Source organism: Saccostrea cucullata, unplaced genomic scaffold (assembly GCF_032062105.1).
Source record: "Saccostrea cucullata isolate Sc308-1 unplaced genomic scaffold, CSIRO_AGI_Scuc_v1 ctg504, whole genome shotgun sequence".
Classification (NCBI taxonomy): domain Eukaryota; kingdom Metazoa; phylum Mollusca; class Bivalvia; order Ostreida; family Ostreidae; genus Saccostrea; species Saccostrea cuccullata.
In genome coordinates, this window is record NW_026925489.1 from 90,287 (window position 1) to 110,384 (window position 20,098).

Sequence of the window (20,098 nt, forward strand, 5' to 3'; positions counted from 1 at the left end):
GGTCATTGAATCGACCATAGAACTTACAAAATGATGACTTTAAACGAGACTTCTGATAATCTTGTTTCAGCAACTTGTTTGTCAATAACTTACCTCGTTTTAGAAATTGTTCATATGTAGAGCATGCTCTTGCGTATCGAATCAACTGAGAGATATAAACCTCATATGCAGGTGAAGAAGTTAAATTGCTGTAAGGGAATTGTTAGGGAAGCTGACGATTGAAAAGTTAAAGTCATCACGTTTATCATAAAGTTGGTTGTTAGATTAGCATTATAGTCTTTTTCATGTAAAATATCTTAATATGAAACAGATGTGTCAGACTATATATATTGTATCGACATAGGAATAGAAATAATCATTTCTAATTGACAAAACGTCGTCGATATATCTAAATGTCGAGTTGAAGGCTACTGCAAGTGTTTTCTTCTTTTCACGCATAAGATTTTGGATAAATGGTCTACTCATAACGGATCGCAATAACATTGAATTGTTGAATTGGAATTTTTTTTTTTTTATACAGTTTCTTGATTTTGTGTTTACATAGATCAAACAGTGATGTTGTTTTTTTAATGCTGTTTGTCTGTTTAAAGTTGTTTGTCTGTGTATATTGATTAACTGAGAATACATGCTTTCACATATTTTTTAGCAAAGTGCTTGTTTAAAAAGTGATGCTAATTTTTTTTTAAAATACTAAAATACCGTATAAAAGCTTGTAAGAGGTGATTGTCTGATAAATATTTGGAATTTTATGCAATAAAATTCATTCCTTGTCACATGTAGGGGTCAATTTCTACATCAGAATTTCGAATGTCTACTTGTCTTCGAAACTCATTTGAGTTCAAGTTTCTTGGGCATGTTCATTTCACACTTGGATCTAGAGATTTTTTTACTATATATATTATTTTCAAAAAGATAGGGCAAAAGAAGCGTGTTATTAATTTTCTAAGCAGTCCCTACCGAGAAAGTTTATGTGCCAATTGCCATCGAACTATTTACTGCCAGCATTTCAATGCCTTGCAAATCATCTCGAAACTGTTTTGGTTTTATCCAGTTTGTTACATGACAAAAGTGAAGTTTGCTTCGGTTTAAACTGTCTATTTAGACAAAAGCAAGTTTATTTTCCCACTCTTCTACAGACTATTCGGGCAAAAACATGTTTTTTGTTCTTCATGACAGCAACTATTGCCCTCGGTTGTGCCTCGGGAAATAGTTGCAGTCTTGGGGACGATAAAACTGTTGTCTGAATGGTTGTATGATATATTAAAGGCCAAAAATATTTTTAAGCCTTTATATCATATTTTGAACTTGCAATTGAATATCTGTATGTGAAAAAAATCAAATAAGTTAAATCGAAAATCACAGGTGATAATTGTTTAAAAGTTGTTTATGTTTTGATTGATCGCTTAGCAATGTAACAGAATCTTTATTTCTGATGTGCATGAAGTGCAACAGACTGGCACTTCAAAAACATCATCCCTGAGAACTACTTTTCGTGATACAGAAATTCATTTAATTAATGACAAAAACATTGTTTGAATTTTGGATGTTGTAAGACTTCGTACAAAAGACAAGTCATGTTTCGAGATCTTATCTGCCAATCTGCACCGGACATTGAACATTGATTTTGTCATAAAGAAATTCTTTATTTACTGAAGACAAGGAAATATAATACAGGACCGGAGATTTGCAGTCATCAGAAACTCAATTCACAAAGATCAAAGTCCATTATAAACAAAGAAACCATTTTATTTACTAATTGCCATTCCGTGCCGTTTTCCTTTTAGTCTTAATGTAGCATTTGATGACCAATCAGCGCTATCGTTAGAAATAGCACGGGACATTTCCAGTCAACTTCCTTTGCTAATGACAGCGGTGAAGCGCTTTTCCTTTGCAAGAGGAAATTATACATCTAAAAGGTACGGCTAGCTTCCTGGAGAGAACCAACCATCGGTGTGTGATCGGAAAGGCGCATAGTGCTCACACCGCAATTACGGGTAATTTTATCGAGTTTCGGATACCAGAATTTGTATTCGACTTCTGCAAGTTAAGTCCCAGACAATTGGCGTTTCCGCAAACTTCGGGGAAAAGAAATCCTAAAGATAAAAAAAATTCTCCGTATTCCTTTGTAATGTAATTTGGAGACAATTTTAGACTTAAGAGAAGTTGACAGGTATTTTAAAAAGGTTCTATAAAATACTATTCCTTAAAATTATTCAGCTTTATTTTCTTAAGAAAAGTACCTATTCAAAACGTGACTGATAGCAAGAAAAGACAAAAACATTCAGTTTTTTATCCCTTAATTAATGAGAGAATGATGCAAGGCATGTCTTCATGTTGCGTAATATCGAATGGTTACAATCAGCATAAATTTAAAGGGTGATTACCGTGATTTTATAGTTGTGAACGCGTTTGAAAGTTATTGATATTTAACATTTTGCAAAAGATCATTTATGTTCCCAATTGCATCTGGTTAATTAACGGCTAAGATTTAAGTAAATTCTTATTTGTTGCAATTGAACGGAATGAGTGATTATATATATATGTATATATATATATATATATATATATATATATATATATATATATATATATATATATATATATATATATAAATATTTGTTTGAAGCGAAAAAGTATGGCTTTCATATTACTGACTAATTAGCCATGTACTCACTGGCAATTGAAAATTGTTAATTAGTGAAAGACAATATTATGGGAATACATGCCAATAGACAGAAATCATTTTAAAATGAAAACCCGATTTCTTTTTCTAATAGTAATGATTACAGGCTTTGAAGCACTGATGACGTTTAACATACAAGTTCTACCTTAACTTCTGAAGAATGGCCAGGACACGAGGCTTGGAACTTTTACAGACAAACCAAATGTAATTATGGTTTGCACAATTGATGCCAGCATTTCTATTTTAAACATCCATTAAGTACTATGTCCGATTTTCAATTTATCAACCATCCACTGCTTCCAATAACTAATCAATTCTCGTATACTTTACTACCCGGGGCCGACTTCCGGGTAATTCGGTGCTGTCTTTGACGGTTCCGGAAGTTACTCCGCGGTTGGTTCCTGTTTCAGGAAAGTTGTTTCATAATTTCAGGAAATTTGAACCCGAATTGAACACTGAAAAATACGAGTATTAGCAATGCAAAACGAGTTCGATCAAAGACCGAGGAAACAGCGTATTAAAAGCATCATTTTAAGAGCATTTTTATTGTAGAAAAGGAAAGCAAACGAAAAGCCTATTACCCGAGGTTGAAAAGAAATTGATCAGAACTTTTGAAAGTAAATTACTTTTTGTAATCGCTCTTCTATATAACAACTTTATCGCAATGCTGGAGGGTCTGAGTTTTATTGTAATTCAAATTCCTAGGGCATTAGTTAATACTGCACGGGTTAACACAAAATGATATTAAGCAATATAAACGTGTTGAGGAAAATTAAACATTAAAACCCTTCCATGACAAACCAAGCTTCATATTACAGAAATATTTTATTTTATGCTCATTTATCTTTATTCAAATTAGATCTCAGGGGGAAAAAGTCGAAATTATTTTGGAGGTAAACTGAATATATTGTCGAAAACAAAACTAGCCTCATCGTAGAAATAGTTAATAGGAACAGACAGCGATTGCCGTGGTTTTGACTATCTATAAGTAGAGACTAAGCCCTGCCAGAAGGTTATCAAGGGTTCCTCTCCTAACAAAGCAGTTAGTGTGCAACTCAAATCCTTATTTTGTTATTTCGAATTCATAATATTCATTATTCATCTGAGTTTAACAATAAATAGATGAGTTGTGTTATAACACTGATCCTCGACAATAGTTAAGTAAATTTACCACTAATACTGGTTTCTGGACTTCTACCGAAAATCACCAAATTTTCGAATTTCAGTGTCATCAAAATGTTTAACTTTTCCACGTTTTATTTTTGTATTCATATGAAGCAGAATTTGTGCAAAATCTTATGCGTGAAAAAGAAAATACTTGCTATGACCCTCAACTCGATCGACATTTAGATATATCGACGACGCATTTGTCAATTAACAATGATAATTTTCATTCTTATGTCGATACGATATATCCCGCTGAGCTTGAGATAAAAGATACCACAGAGTCTGACACATCTGTTACTTATGGATATTTTACTTGAAAAAGACGTTAATGGTAATCTAACAACCAAGCTCTATGATAAACGTGATAACTTTTAACTTTTCTATCGTCAATCTTACTTATGCAGCAATATTCCATCATCACCAGCATACGTAGTTTATATATCTCAGTGATTCGATACGCAAGAGCATGCTCTACGTATGAACAATTTCTAAAACGAGGTAAGTTATTGGCAAACAAGTTGATGAAACAAGAATTGTTTGTCCATTATTTACACACTGAATTGACGACGGATTTTCCGTTACTTCTCGATCATGACAAGATCCACACGGCGGGTGTTACCAGTCTGCAGAGGTTGCTCACTCCTCCATGTCACCTGATCCCACTTCTGGTGTTTTGGAGGCCCGTGTTTGCTGTGCTCCTATATTGTATTTTATCATGGAGTTTTGATCTTGCTACATTAAAATGCTACATATTATGGACTTTTGATCCCACTACATTAAAACCATCCATGTTTGATATCATAGGTCAATTGCTTCTTCAATAAAGATGGAACTTGATGTTGTCACCTTTTGTGATTGGTCATCGAAATATTTCATTTAAAATCATGCTGATGTTACACACAAGTACTCAGAAGCCTACCAATGTTAATATATAGGTCCCTGCCTAAAGTTTGATATCAAAAGGATGCTAAAGTTCCTCATTGAAAAAATTTATCTAGCCTTTGGAGACCACCTTGGTCTTTCAATAAACTGATGGAATCTTTTAAGGCACAAATTGTGTTCCTTTATTAGCCGATATATTTTTATATTCCTGTAAAGCGGATTTCATTCAACAAGAATATCAGCAGTCTCTCGTTTAAAGTCATCATTTCATAAGTTCTATGGTCGCAACAAAAGAATGTAGCTATCAATTTTCCATCATAAGAACAGTTATAAAAACATTGCTTCCGCTAAAGTATTAGAACTCGGGAGAAGAGCAAACACCGTAACAACATAGAACCTCTAAAACATTATATGTGTGATCAGGCGCCATGGAGGAATAAACATCCCCTGTCAATCGATCAGACATGTCCTGTGATCCTTGCCACGATCGGGAAATGAAGAAAGGAGAATATTCAGTGTGTGATTAATAGTTAAAAAATTAGAATGAGAAGTCAAAATTCGACTTGATGATAGATTTAGATGTACTAGTAAATTGTGAAATGCTGACTTTGAACGAGACTGTTGATATCCATGCATCTTTTTATTATTAGCTTCGCAGAACTTCTATGTTCAATCAGTATGTTTTGATAAGATAATTTTTCAAATGACAAGGTATGTTAATTTACGAGTTCCATTTTTATTGAAAAATCAGCTACCTTTGATGTCAAATCTCCAGACTTTAACTTATTCTGGGAAATGACAAGTTAAAATTCTTAAGATGTTTTCTAAACGCGCGTTCCTTGGATTTTTTAAGGATCCACATCTGATATACAACACTTCTCAAATTTATTGTTTCACAGTTCTCCCGAAGTTTCCCCTTGACTGCTATTGATATTTTACGGAGGAGTTACGAAAAAGGCTAGGTAGAACATTAAAGGAGCCCGCTATGTATTTGTAAGAATTGTTTATGAAATTTATGAAGCTGGTAGAGGTCCGGTAATTCATATTCATTTTGGTGGTTGGAAATGTGAAAACAAAAAATGACGATTGATCTCGTAGAATTCCTTCCTTAGATATTAAATTATAATCCTGCACACAGTTTGTGCGAAAAGAAACGCAAAGATATCTTTAAAAAAAAAAAGATAATTATGTATATGTATCACTTGTTACTCATTAATCATTAATTTCACATTGAGTAGACTCGCTGAATTAATTATCATTAAATGTGCCTAGTGTATCTTCTAGACTTACAGAAAAAATTAATGACGTTTGGACGCAGGAAACTGATTTCAAAAAGGTCGTCAATATGATTGCAATTAGGTTACAGTATCACGTATGAGTCCACACAATTCTCTTTCTTGGTGATTGCTTGGTGCACACTCAGAATAGCTTGATAAATAAAGCACAACACTGAAATCAAAAATAATATCCAACATTTATTTTTAACGAGTTACATGATGATACATAAAATTTCAACAATTCTCATCAAAATGGCCGTTATTATAATAACAATACAGGCTCTGAGATCACTTCCGGTGTAAGAGACTGAAAAAGTACACACATTACTTATGATTATAGTCATACAACTAAAATCTTCCTTTCCGATTTCCCTAATTTGTAAGCTAACTGCTTATCCTCGATGCTCTTTATAGGCTTCAACGTACGTCTGCTACGTGAGGTAGCAAAACAATGGATGAACATAAATGTCATTGCAACAGACTTGTCTGCTTTTAAACATTATACATGAAATGAAGCTACAACTTGTATTTAACAATAGCACTGGCCTGGTAATTTGAAACATAACGCTGTGTGACGACCAAAGAAAAAAAAGAGAAATTACGGATCAACACAGTATTTACAATGATACGAAATATCTAGGAATGTATCAACTAATTTCTCATAATATCTTGAAAACAATACAGCCAAAAATTAAATTTAAGAACTCTGGCAAGTACCCCATTAACACTCTCAATAATGATACATATCTGATTCAAAACAACATTTTATAAAGAATGAAAGTCAATTACATTCTATGTAAAAAATATCTTTGAATTTGTTAGGGAACATTTTTTATTCAGGGACGGGGGGGGGGGGGGGCCTGTCTGAGTTGATGTGCGATCTGAAAAGTTTGTTTTTGCTAGGTAAAGCAGAACTACTCTACATGTCTGGTATGTCATTCTAAACATACCTACTTATAAAATACAAAATTATTTAAATTTGTGGCGCACTATTCTTATTCTCCTATTTACAAAGAATACTAAATATTCATACCTCAAAAGGGGATAACAATTAAGTTTCCTATTGCCAAACTCTGGTAAGATTAAGGCAACTGAAATGTACAATTGTTTCTTTCCAAGATACAATGTATTCATGTATATAATGAAAGCACATAACGAGGTGACAAACACTAAGCTTTTTAAGAAAACTCGAGGTATTTGTGTATCAAAAGGAGATAACAATTTTGTGATTAAATGCCAAACACTGGGGAAAAAATTAAATCAACTGAATTACGTATTTTTTGTGCAAGATATTCATGTGATCCAAGAACACAATAAAGTGACAAAATGAGCTAATATAACAAATGCAAGGGGAAAAAACAAACATTCATGATCTTTGACCACAAAATAGATAAAATAAATCCTTGCTTACATCGCTATAATTACAAAATGATGAAGGCAAAATGATATAATCATGAGTAAAATGTGCTCATGTGAGAAGGCAAAGTTCCCGGATGTCCTGGCATCACATGATTCAACGTGTTCGGGAAAATGTTATTGGTTGACGTTGACCAATATGAAGCAGTAGGGGACAGGAAGCCTGCCGTGGTCGTTGGAATGGGTGGATGAGGAGACAAGTAATTGAGTCTGGGAGGGGCGTATCCTGACATGCTGAACATTTCGTGCTGATATCGGTAAGCATTCGTCTCTGGGGTAGAGGGTTGCATCGCTTGAGTAAGGCCGACAAAGTCAAATTTGTAAGCGTATCGTTTTCCGTGCACTTTCGTCATGATGTTTTTGTCGTAGTAATACCTAAGTGCCCTGCTTAGTTTGTCGTAGTTCATGTTCGGTTTGGACTTCCGCTCTCCCCACCGACGCGCCACCTCATCTGGGTCCACTAACTTAAATTCGCCATTGCTGCCTTCCCAGGCAATACAAGAACAATTTCTTCTATCAGACAACAGTTCTAACAGAAACTGCCACAACTGAATCTGCCCACTTCCTGCAACAAATTATTGTAAATTCCTTAAAGGGTTTTTATCATGCATCATGATTTTTTGATATAACAAAGTTTATATGCTATTAAAATCATCCATCAAAATTTTTTGGTTAGAAAATTAATATTTTGGTTGTTTCAGCGATTCAAAGTTTAAATTTCTCAATATGCATATTTTGATCGCCGATGTTGCGCGCCATTGCTCTGACGTCATAGGTGTCAGTCCTGGTCAAGCGAAGTACTTATTGTGTTTACAAAACGACCCAATGGCTTCGTCTATAAACCCTACTAGTAATTAAGAAATGATAATTGGTTAATCAATAGATATTTATAAATAATTTGTGGCGTTTAGATGAAAAATCAGCACAGGAAAGGTTTTAGGAAGTTTCTTTTACCTGCCAGGGACTTGGTCGGTGCGAGGATTTGTCTGTATATTCAGAGCATTGGTTTATGTACGATCAAAATTTTTCTGTATTATATAAAATATATATTTAATGGAAATAGTATTTTTTTTCAAAAAAAAAAAATCAATATGCATTTAATGCACAAAGACTAGTGTTGTGAAGCTCGTAATGGCGTACCATTGCGTACGGCGCCATTGAAGATCGAAGTATCCTTTCTATCAAATGATGTTCATTGCTGGAACAGATAGAAGATACACAAGATCTGTTTATGTATAATTTATTAAAATAACGAAGAAAGAAAACGTATGACCATTTTTATAATTATTTAAGAAGTCAAAGGTTAATAATTCGATCTATTTAGTCGAAGCCACAGGAGTTGTCACGGCTTGTCTTCAATGCCTTCTCCTTTTTCACGGTGTGTTTTTTATTTATTTTTATGCTGTAGAAGTTAAAACATATAAGATTGAGCATCCATAGCCAAAGTAATATTGTCAATATCAAAATTTCTTTCAACCTAGTGGTGTATTCTTTTTATTTCAGGCAAATATCTATACGGTATAGATGTTTTCTTACGATACGCTTTACGAGGTCTAATTGCCCATTTTTCAGTACCACGTGACCCCTATCTAATTAGTGGAGATTTTCAATCTGAAGAACCTACATTACGGACGTATTATGGCTTAAATACGACAGTTTAAAGCATTATTTTATGATTAAACGATAATTATATGTTTCAAGAATATAATAGTGTTTAATTTTTAAGAAATTTCTATGCGTGATAAAAACCCTTTAATTTATAGTTCATCCATTTCAATGAATATTGACAAATTCAGTTATCACGATATAATCCATAAAGTTCATTTAACAAACAGTGGCATGTATATTTAATGCATTTTTACAGAGAATATCCTTATGTATATTTTCGACGATTCTTATAACATTTTATAAATAACCATGTTTTTTATGCCCATGGATCGAAAGATCGCGGGGGTATACTGTTTTTTTTCCTGTCTGTCTTTCTGGCCGTCTTTTTTGTCTGTCTGTCATCAACTTTAACCTAGCCCATAACTACTGAGTGGGTCGGGCTATGGCTTTCATATTTCATAGGCGTATTCCTTGTAACAAGACCTTTCTTCGGGTACCACTAAATTTGACCTCTTGACCTTGGAATTTGACCGACTTTTACAAAAAAAAATACCACACCTTAACCTTGGCCATAACCTTTAATCAGTTGGAGCTAGGGCTTTCATATTTCACATGTGTATTTATTGTGACAAGACCTTTCAGCTGGTATAAATATTTTTACCTTTTGACCTTGACCTAAGAGTTTAAAGCATTTTTATAAACTTTTACCTTGGTCATAACTTCTGAACAGTTAGAACTATGACTTTCATAATTCACAGGTGTATTCCTTGTAACAAGGCCTTCCTTTGGGTACCAACACTGACCCTTTGACCTTTGGAGTTTGACATGCATTTTTTTCAAATTTACTGGGTAGAGGTAATATATCATGGTGCCCACATTGCCCACCTGTCCTACAGTTAACTGACCTACACTAGGATACTTGTATCATGATGAAACATGTCCTACAGTTAATATCCTTTTAAATTGGCCTATGTTAGGATTCTTGTATCGGACACTGCTTCTTGCTGTTATACTTTCCAACAGACCTTAAAGGCTTTGGGAATTTAGATTTTTGAAAGGCTGTGTTTAACTAAAAATGGTTTCCTCCATAAAAATAAAATAAATTGTGGCTTCCTCGTTTTTGAGAAAGAATTTTAAAGACTTTTCCTATGTACTAATAGTATGTTTATTCTTGTACTATTTGTTCCATTGTAAAAAAATTTTCCTTTCCCTTACTTGAGAGGGGGGGGGGTCATGATTTGAACAACATACAGCTACTTTGATGAATAGACCCAGATATTTCCATTACCTTTCTCTCTGACTCTAACCCCCCCCCCCCATATTAAAAAGAAAAAGGAAATTCATTTTCCCAAAGATAATATTTTATACTGTGGTGATAAAAAAAACAAATAATAATGAAAATTAATAATGTGCCATTTGATAAACACACTTAAGTGGAATTTAGAAGTATTAAGGATATTGAATGTGATTATCTAATAATTTACTATGACATTACTCATCATTATAAACGCGGTTTTGTAAGGCGTTATTTGACCTAAAACCATTTGAAGAAGAGGCTCAGCAGCCTACACACTATGTAACGTTGAAGGTCAACCTAGACTGATTAGTTTGTAGCAATTATTAGCTGTGAAAACTTTCTCCTTATAGGGTTTGAAAGTTGAAAAACACATAGACGGTTCACCTGTCACAGGTGTGACTATATATGTACCTAATGACTTACCTGTGCTGGACAGCCGCCCCACCAAGGGTCCAAGTAATGTGTACGGGTCTGTCAAAGTAAATATTAAATGACATTTAGAAGTATACATTCTCAAATCAAGAAAAAATTAATAATTGCGAAGAGAAAAAAAAGAGGATGACAAAGGAAGAATCGCTTAATTTTTTTACCCAATGGAATAATTTGCTTATCTTTTTGGGGGAAAGTCAAAGATATTTTTAATTCAGAATAATCATAAGCTAATGCAATCACGTGCTCTATGCCCTTTGCAATTCTTTGTGAAAAGTTTAGCTACCCAAGGGGATAAAATGATTTCCGTTCTTGGACAAAGTATAAAAGGGTTGCTTTCTTGGTTTACATTACCCTAAAACTCGATTAGTTCTCAGGACTAGGTTCTGGTGAGACTTAAGGCAAGAGAAAATGATTGTATTCTAACAAAATCAGTCCCCCTTTGAGGAATGAATCTGAATTAACACTACTCAACTGGTACTTTACTTAAAGATTTCTTAGTTATGACCAGTGTCACAAAGACATCTGAATATCGCTTCACCATCGTTCTCAGAGTATAAAGGCATAACGAACAATTGAACACTTTCAAATTTTAAGGGTAGATGGTTTCTGTCTTGGGGAAACAAACGTTTGCCAATAAACCCCTTTCGCTGCTTTAAACTTTTTATTCAGATTTTGCAGATGGATTTTTGAATTATTATAACATGTTCCAGTTCTGGGATAATCAATATTTGTTTCATTCATAGCGCTCCTTTAAGAAAGGACTTGACGATATGGTCAATTTCCGTTTATTCTCGCTTAGTGTAAGTTTCTAATGAGCAACAAATTAACAGTATTCACACCATGAAACCTACTAGAAAATGCCATAAAATTAAAAAGATATTTAACACTTGAAACATTTTTAATCAGTCGAGATTTATATTCTTTCAAAACAATTCTTAAAAAGAAATAAATTCGGGTATTTCGAGTAAAAATGAAAATATTTAAATCAGACCCTTAGTCTAACTATTGTTTAATGCAAAAATATGAAGACATACCCTGTGATGTTTGGCTGGGCTGCGGGGACCACGCCGATTTTGTGAATCCTGGATCTGAAAATAATATTTAAAAAATTAAAGCCGGTTTCATAAATTCTAAATCTGAAAATAATATATAAAATTTTTAAAAAGCACGCGTTCTTTTTTAAATTAATTTCTTATAATGATTTCAGCCATTGTTTATTTAACTAAAGACCATACAATATACTGACCGGCCGAAGAATTTAACAGACTACAAAAGTTTATTAGAGAGTCTTCTCCTCGAACCCTCTTAAAAGCCAATACCTACCTGGAAACATAAACGGCGAGAATCCGCCAAAAGCACACGGATGAATATAGTCCATATATTTGAATTTGTGACGGAAGGACAGTTTATAAAAGCTGTCGTCCAGCATGGGGGAGGACAATCTTAACTGACCAGTCATCAATATCTAAAAATACTTTTTTCTCTTTTTCAAACACTTGAAAAATTGTTAAAAGTTAATCACAAGTTTTATGAGTGTACTCCCTGACATTTATAATATCACAAAAGATGGGATCGTTTTCACACATTAGCAAAGACACTTTTCATTAGTTGATTCTGAATAACTATATGTACAGCCGCTAAATTGTTGACATTGAAAACTTGGTGAAGACATATTCCTGTTTTCGAGCAATAGCAAATCGATCAGTGAAGGGGCGTTATTTCGTTTTATTAGAAAAGGTGCTAACCATTTGAATGTGGAGGAATTGTTATGGATTTGAGTGTTTTCAAGTCCTGGCCAATCAGAGGAGAGAGATGTACGGAGAAAAGCCTTTTGATTATTTTAATCCATTTTTTAATCATTATTATTAACATCTTTGTTCGAATATAATGTATAATGTTAACGTTAATTAATGTTTATAAACATCCGAAAGATAGATTTTGATACAAAATTAAAAAACAATAAAAAAAAAATCACAATAATTAAAATCAACAAATTTTATGACCGATTTAAAAGTTTGGAATTATTCCTTTCAAATGTTCATTATTGAATCATGATTTCTTATTTAATATATCAAAAATTCTACATTTTTTTTTTTCTATGTAACACTTTGTATTTTTTTTTCAGAGTCAGACTTCTAAGTAAAAATTATTAGAGACACATTTAGAATAACGATATAGGCGTTGAAAAAGATCCTTCTTTTTTAACACAAAATGTACAGTACAAAATAAAGAAATTGAAGTCAAAACTACATCTATAGTTATATAAGTTGAATAATTTCATTTTTTTTTTTGGATATCTCGAATTAAAAAGAAAAAATACACTATCTTGGTTTGTTATACGTTATAAATTGCTGATTGTTAGAATTTATGCAGTGCTGATCGAATTCGGAATATTTGTTTCAAGCAGTGTCTAATTTCCTAATATTTCCATGACAGATTCACTTTTATCTCATTTTACAAATGAACAAAGTTAGTAGAAGTATAAAAGGAACAACGATTTCCCATATGTCGGTTTAAAAAACAAAAGGAAGAGTGGTAATTTATCTCCCGACAATCAATATATTTATCAAGGCGACCACAATTAAAATACCGATATCAAATGGATTTAGCTGTATGCAAAAAGTTAATATTTTGAAATGAGAGATGTAATATAATTGACAAAAATAACCATTTGAAAAGTTGATCGACTTTTCAATGTGCCGCTTAGATCAGCTATTAGTATGTGTTAATTAGATGTGATCTGTCCACAAAAGATGGAGAAAAGGATTTGCGATCGCAAAGACAAACTTTTTTTTTACTGAAAAGAATGCGATGAAATTCTACACAGCTGTATTTGTGATTGGATATTATAGACAAAGACCTCCCCTTCAACTTCCTATTTTAAATGCAAACTTTTATCTTCAGCAATTTTTTTTTTAGAAAAACCCTGTTCAATGTGCTTAAATTTTTCACTCACTAGAAATAATCGGAAAATACTGAGTTTTTGTTGTTGTTTACATTTGCTAATGTTAACTTTTCGTTTTAATTCAAAATCTAAAGTCAAATAAAGAGTTACAGATGTATTCTGTATCTTAAATCTTGAATGCTGGTATGAGAAAATGGAGTTTTATTCATAGTTTCCTAGTGCAAACTTTTGTTGTTTGCTATGGAAGAAAAATTCCAACAGAAGAAAATGTTTTGTTCCGATTACTTCCCGTGTTGTGTAGGACGGGGAACTTCAAAGACCCTCAGCAGACGAAGGGACTTGTATCAAATCGGTAGTTAGGATCCCAATGTACACAAATTTACCACTTCGTAAAAGTAAATAGTAACAATATGAGCTGATCCTAAAATGTAACAACCTGCCAAATTTGGTCACAGAACCGAGAAATCTGGGAAAGTCAATAAAGTCTGGTAAGAAATAAACAAACAAATCACCGACCTAAAAGACGCAACAAATAAAAAGAGAGAAAAAAGGCACACGCCTTTATTCTTAGTCAAGTACATTTGAGTAATGTTCACTTTTGCGCACCCTATCGGGTGATTTCGCAGATGCAGGGGCGATAATCCGATTTTTAAGGATCAGCTGAAATGCAAACTCTCCAACCTCTCCAAATACCAACAATAAATTTACTCAGTAAACCAAAAGACCTTAACCTGCTACTTTTCCTTTGATCTGAATTTCTTTTTATTTGCTTAGCCAACACTTCAGGACTTGAGAAATACTCATTGATGTATGATCTTTCATGTTAAGACCGCTTAAGTGGCCATTTTAGTTAAGACAGAGTGCGTGTTGATTCATATTTTATCGCTCACTTTAACTTCTTCTTTGTAATGTTATAATAATCTTAATTGCAATTGAAACTAAATTAATATTTCTTATTTAATGTATCAAAAATTCTAGATAATTTATCTAGAATGAAAACTAAAATTGAAAAACACTTACAGTATTCATATTTCACGATCGACTCTGTTAAAGGATTTCAAAGAATCGGTCTAAAATATTCGGTCGGTCAAGTTTAATTTCGAAGCTATTAAATATGGTTCCTTTTTATATTTTTCTTGTAAACTGAGGTTAAAACCAGGAAAGTGCGAGGAATGGATGTAAGATTGAAGAACAATTTCTGTCATTTACAAATGTACACCTACTACTTTAAACTGATAAGCTTATATACTTCTAACGGTGAAATAATAATTGTCGGAAATGCAATGCAAAATTCCGGAAATGTAATGCAGCGCTGGTAACTCACTGACCTGCGTTCTGCTTGATTGATCCTCCCGAGCCGTGAACAAAAGAAGACACGGTGGGACAACTAGGGGAGGTCACTTGTCCGGGGCCTGAAAACATTAAAACATAGGAAAAATCTTCATTGTTTCACATGTACTCAATAACATTTAACATTTATTTCAGATAGATTTAATTTGTGTTGGTTTTCACTTGGCAAATGTGGTAATTAAAAGTAGGCGCTTGTTGATGAGATATGATGTCTCTGTATATCTGATTTTTATTTGTAGACAGATTGGAGGATTACCGTGTCTGAGGAAGTTCAGATGTGAGTACAGACTCTCAGCGTTAATGGGACCAAACAGGTGCGTGAACTGCTCCTTGTTCATGTTACAGAGGTGTCGTCCGTCTATCTGTTGGTAGCGGACCACGTCAAGGTCCCGGAGTTTGTACTCGTTCCTGGCCCACTCCAGCCACTGGTGCACGTCTCCCTCCGTCCACGTCTGGGGGTCTAGGGAATGTCAGATAATTATACAATCAGAATTGTTGGTTCAACATTATATCATTTTAAGGGTTTTATCAATTTTTGTTTTTATTATGCGCCCACATCAAGTGTTTTTCGACCAATATCATATAAAGCTAAACAGGAAAAGATCTCTTATGATGATAAATTGCATATTCATGGGCATCTCGACTTGTTAAAATTTTCTTTTAGATGGATCCAAGGGCAAGATTTACCTACCCAAATACCAAAATAAAAATTCATGTTATAGTAAATACCAGTAGTGTATACAAAGTATAATGAGAAAAAAAAAATCGTTATTTAAATTATTAAAATTACATGCACTTTTACACATGAATAGAATGAACCATATTACTCTTGCAGTATTTTTTCTCTGCGTTTGATTACCAGGCATTGTTTTTTTTTATTTAAAAAAAAAGAAGAAATAATCAAGACATATTTAATAAATTTGATAATATTTTCAGGTAAAGAAAATGTTCAACGAAAGAGAAAACCCCCGAAAATCTGACGCGTGAACGAAATATTTCTTCTTTTGTTTGAATCCTCACGTTTAATTCAGTTGATATTGTTGAATTACTAAGTGCTTTATGAATTAATTTTCTCCTAAAATGAGAAAGCAAAGTATTGTTCTTTAAAAAGGAAAATGAAGATAAATGGGTGTTATTTTTATCCCCGGTCGACGTAGAGTTTGGCAGCCCACGTGTGGCACAAGCCCTTCATTAAATCACCGAGTAGGACACCCTTAAAACGGTAATTTTCATACTCAAAAAGGAAAATAAAAACTGTGAACAAGTAAAATAGGTGTATTAGAGCTAATCAAATCGCACATGGACAAGGACTACCGGCCGAGAGCTCCGTCACCTTTGGTGTTTGCAGTGACACGCGACTTCTGTATTGTAATTCACGGCGCGCTATTTGGCACCTGCCTTCGTGTCTGAAGAGGGGTAAACATCGAGAGACTCAAATAAACAAAACTTGTCAAAATCCCGATATGCTCCGAAGAACTTAACATCAATAGTTTCTTTTAATCGTTAGTATATGAATACTAAGAATAAATACTTTGTAAGCAATCACTTAAAATCATACGTTTGATTTAAAGAATATCAGATCATTTCAAAGGATAAAAAAAATCTGTTTCCTGTGCAGAACAGGAAAAGCGTCATCATGCGTGTCCATTTCCAGATACCCGCGATCAATTCCTTCCGCGTTGTGTTTCACTTTCAACACATGTTAGCCAGTCAGTTTTATTTATAATAATACCTTTATCAACTTTAAAACAAAAGCTTTTAAAGTAGATTAATTTTATGATAACTAAATTGCAGAAATTTTAATATTTCTTCAATATACCGGTATGCTGAAATTGACGCATTGACATTTAAAAAAAAATATATTTATTAAAATATGTAAATAATTAAATGGACCATACAGACCTCTTATCTAATCATTGTAAATGTATGTATATTCGTATTTAACAAGTTTAAGATGAAGCACATGGACACATGCTCTCTACTTCATCAGATTTGGTTGCTCTACTCAGATATCTAAGCCATCGGAGGTGTATCCTGTTTTATGTATTTTAATCGCCTTACATTAATATTATTAAGTAGGTGTGCTCCTATTGATCAAAATAACAAGATTAGGGGAAAAAGAGGGGGAATAAAAGTTCTTAATTTTAAATGTATGTCTACAAATAAAGGCAGAATTTTATCACGGGACGCACAAACTTCACAAATATGAAATTCATATGACAATCAGATCACAGATACACTCTACATCCTGGTTAATTGGTCATCTTTCTGTAATTTTTCTCATGTTGATTAATCATTAAGTAGTAAACACACAGTTACATTTACATTGCGTATAGAAGTTGAAACAAATTTCATGACAATGATCATACTAGAACAGGAAAATAAATCTGTTGCCATCTGATAAATGGGGAATACTTTTAGAAAATAATTTTAAAAAAATATTGTTTGGCAAGAAATTTGTTATAAATATTTTATTCAGATATGACAATCTACTTACTCATTATAATACATCATTCATATAAGTAAAGCCCGGAGACTCAGTAACTTCAGGTCAACAAAGAGCATGCAGATCTAGGACCCGGATACAATTAAACAAAGATTTATTTTAAGATCATGCCTTTAACAGTCAGCTTCATCATGTCATGCTATCAGATCTGAAGGAGAATAAAGTATTAGATTATTATCTCATGCTATTCAGTTTGAAATAAAAAAAGGCATTCTAAACACATTAAATATATTGAAGTTTGAAATAATATGAGACATTCCAGATAGTGAAAAATACATATTTTCATTAAATTCCTACCTGCGGGAACTATGACTTTTTTGGGCTGAATTCCATCTGTATCGTGTTCAAGTTTGGGTCTACATGAGGTTACATGGGCTTCATTGACATTTTTTGAGGTGACGTCACAAGCTTTCTTTACATTTTCAAAGTAAGATGGCGGTAATGTCTGTGAGGTCTGGATAGGTTTTTGTGAGGTGTCTCCGTACGGCACCGCGGCAGAATAAGCTTGCTGTTGGTTGAGGAACATATTGGGGTAAGCGGTGTAGAAAGGGTTGTTAATATCGTCCATGTCAGCACTCACATCCCGCGCTAACATCGGATCCTCAACCGTTACACTGTTAGCATGACTAGAACACCTCCCAGCACTGTCAAAACTCTGCTGGTTTGAGGTGTCATACCTATTGGTGTAACCCGGGTATTGGAGGTACTGCTGCATGTTGGCTAATTCCGTGGAATCTATGCTAGATGTCTGATAATGAGACGTCCCCCAAATAGAACACGATGGTTCTGATACCACCCCCGGCTCACTTTTAATAGAACGACTAGCGTACTCTTCTAGAGGTCCATTTTCGGAGCCTGCGGGGGTTATGTTCCCGATTGTGCTTGGGATTGGAATGGGCACGGTCTGTGTCACTAAGCTGTCTATACCTCCACTTAAAAGATTGGAGCTTGTTTGCTGGCTTTCCCCACTTTCCTTGATATCAATAACACTAGCAGGGCTCCCATCTTGATTTGAAGATTGCGTTGTAGAATCTGCTAAGGGGGGTTGGTTTTCATTCCGTAGCAGAGATTCTGTGGGTATTAAAGGTGGAATTTGGGGGCGCTGAGGAAATCCATCTGACGGGTGTACCTCCTGATGTGTCTGAGAGATGGGAATGTCCTGAATTGCGTTGACAGGCGAGCTTCGTTTTTCTGGGATCAGAGGTGGTATGTCGGAGGTTGCGGGCTGTTGACATGTTTCTGTAGTTTCTCTTTGTTCGCCTTTCTCTGTGTTGGGGAGGTATGGAGGAACAGAGGAACACTGATGGGTGTCTAAAACAGTCTCTGGACTCGTCCTATTTTGTTCAACGGAACGAGGGCGAGGAGGAACCAATGTGGTTTCTGTATCTTCTTGACGATTTTCCTGTTAATAAAAATTAAATTTCACCAAATGCATTTAATGCGTGCTTGATTGTTAAAAAATGAACTTGAACTATGTAATGAAATAGCTCATTTCATATGACCGGAATACCTGTCTGTAATATAGGATATCCTTATCGTCCGTTCTAAACGGAGATGTAGTACTCCCCTATTTCCTAAAGATTCTTTCCTCTTTAATTTCCATTTCCCCGCTCATAGGAAATTGTTCATGTCGGTGAAACATTGCATGAAGTAGTGTTACGTTATAATTATACTTAGCATCCGAATAGTAGCGGTACAATTGTAAGAAGCAGAAAGTAGAGACTACTTACCATTTTCGAGACATAAAAAGTATTGAACACCAGAAGGAAGCAATTTGAAAAAACTCAACCCTTAAAGTGATAACTCATATACATAATGCAGTGTTGTTATGAATTTAAAACGAGGCTAGAGGCTTGTCATATTTCTGCGGCGACAAGTGTATATTTCAGAAACAGGAAGTTGGATACTTATCACGACGAAACATACAGGGCAGGAAACGAGGTTCGAGAGGCCGGATGAGAGCGTAATTTATCGAGATAAATACTTTTCAAGTACCAAACACTTTCTTACTTGTGTGACAAATTTTACAAAACTTAGTTTCACTTATGAATAAACAAGATAAGGACTATGCTAGCTTCATTTCCCGCCTTTAATGACGTCACGAAGGCTTTTCAACAAAAGTTTCCAAGTGATATGAAGTGCTTTATAGCAGAATGCAAGCAGATTTTTATTTAAGAGATTAGGCTTTTGTGCATTTGGTATTGGAAAGGAAATGATTGCTTGCGGAAATGTTTTCCCCACCAAAAATGTTAAAATGGCTGAATTTGACCTCAACAGAAATCTGCCTTCCATGGCTTAGATTAATAGCTGTATGGCATAGTTAGTAAACTTTTAATATCTTTGTATTAAAAATGAATCCTTGCCCGTGTCCAGGATTAGCTTCGCGTAACTAAGATTCTTGGTACAATTACCTAACCCATTTACGTAGACATAGCTTATAAAAAAACGTATCAAAAAACCTCATTCTCTGCAGGCATGATATATACTTATTAATAATCAATACCACAGACCGGTCTCCACAAGTCAGTCCCTACCAACCCATTCAACTGATCCATGGACGCCAATGAGGATGATG

The 20,098-nt window shown here is 34.1% G+C and overlaps 1 protein-coding gene and 1 long non-coding RNA gene across 2 annotated transcripts; one reads left to right on the forward strand and one right to left on the reverse strand.

Annotated features, from left to right (window-relative positions):
- Positions 1 to 6,187: 6,187 nt before the first annotated feature.
- LOC134268992 (retroviral integration site protein Fli-1 homolog) lies at positions 6,188 to 19,409 on the reverse strand. Its single transcript, XM_062751218.1, has 7 exons — positions 19,254 to 19,409; positions 17,821 to 18,925; positions 15,274 to 15,477; positions 14,996 to 15,079; positions 11,797 to 11,850; positions 10,754 to 10,801; positions 6,188 to 7,990 (listed from the first exon to the last, which is right to left on the reverse strand). The coding sequence occupies exons 1-7, from the start codon at positions 19,254 to 19,256 to the stop codon at positions 7,461 to 7,463; spliced, it is 2,028 nt and encodes a 675-aa protein (XP_062607202.1). The 5' UTR covers positions 19,257 to 19,409; the 3' UTR covers positions 6,188 to 7,460.
- Positions 15,417 to 15,766, forward strand: LOC134268993 (uncharacterized). The gene is made up of 2 exons (XR_009992479.1): positions 15,417 to 15,539; positions 15,580 to 15,766. It is a non-coding gene; the product is annotated as an uncharacterized LOC134268993 (long non-coding RNA).
- Positions 19,410 to 20,098: the final 689 nt, after the last annotated feature.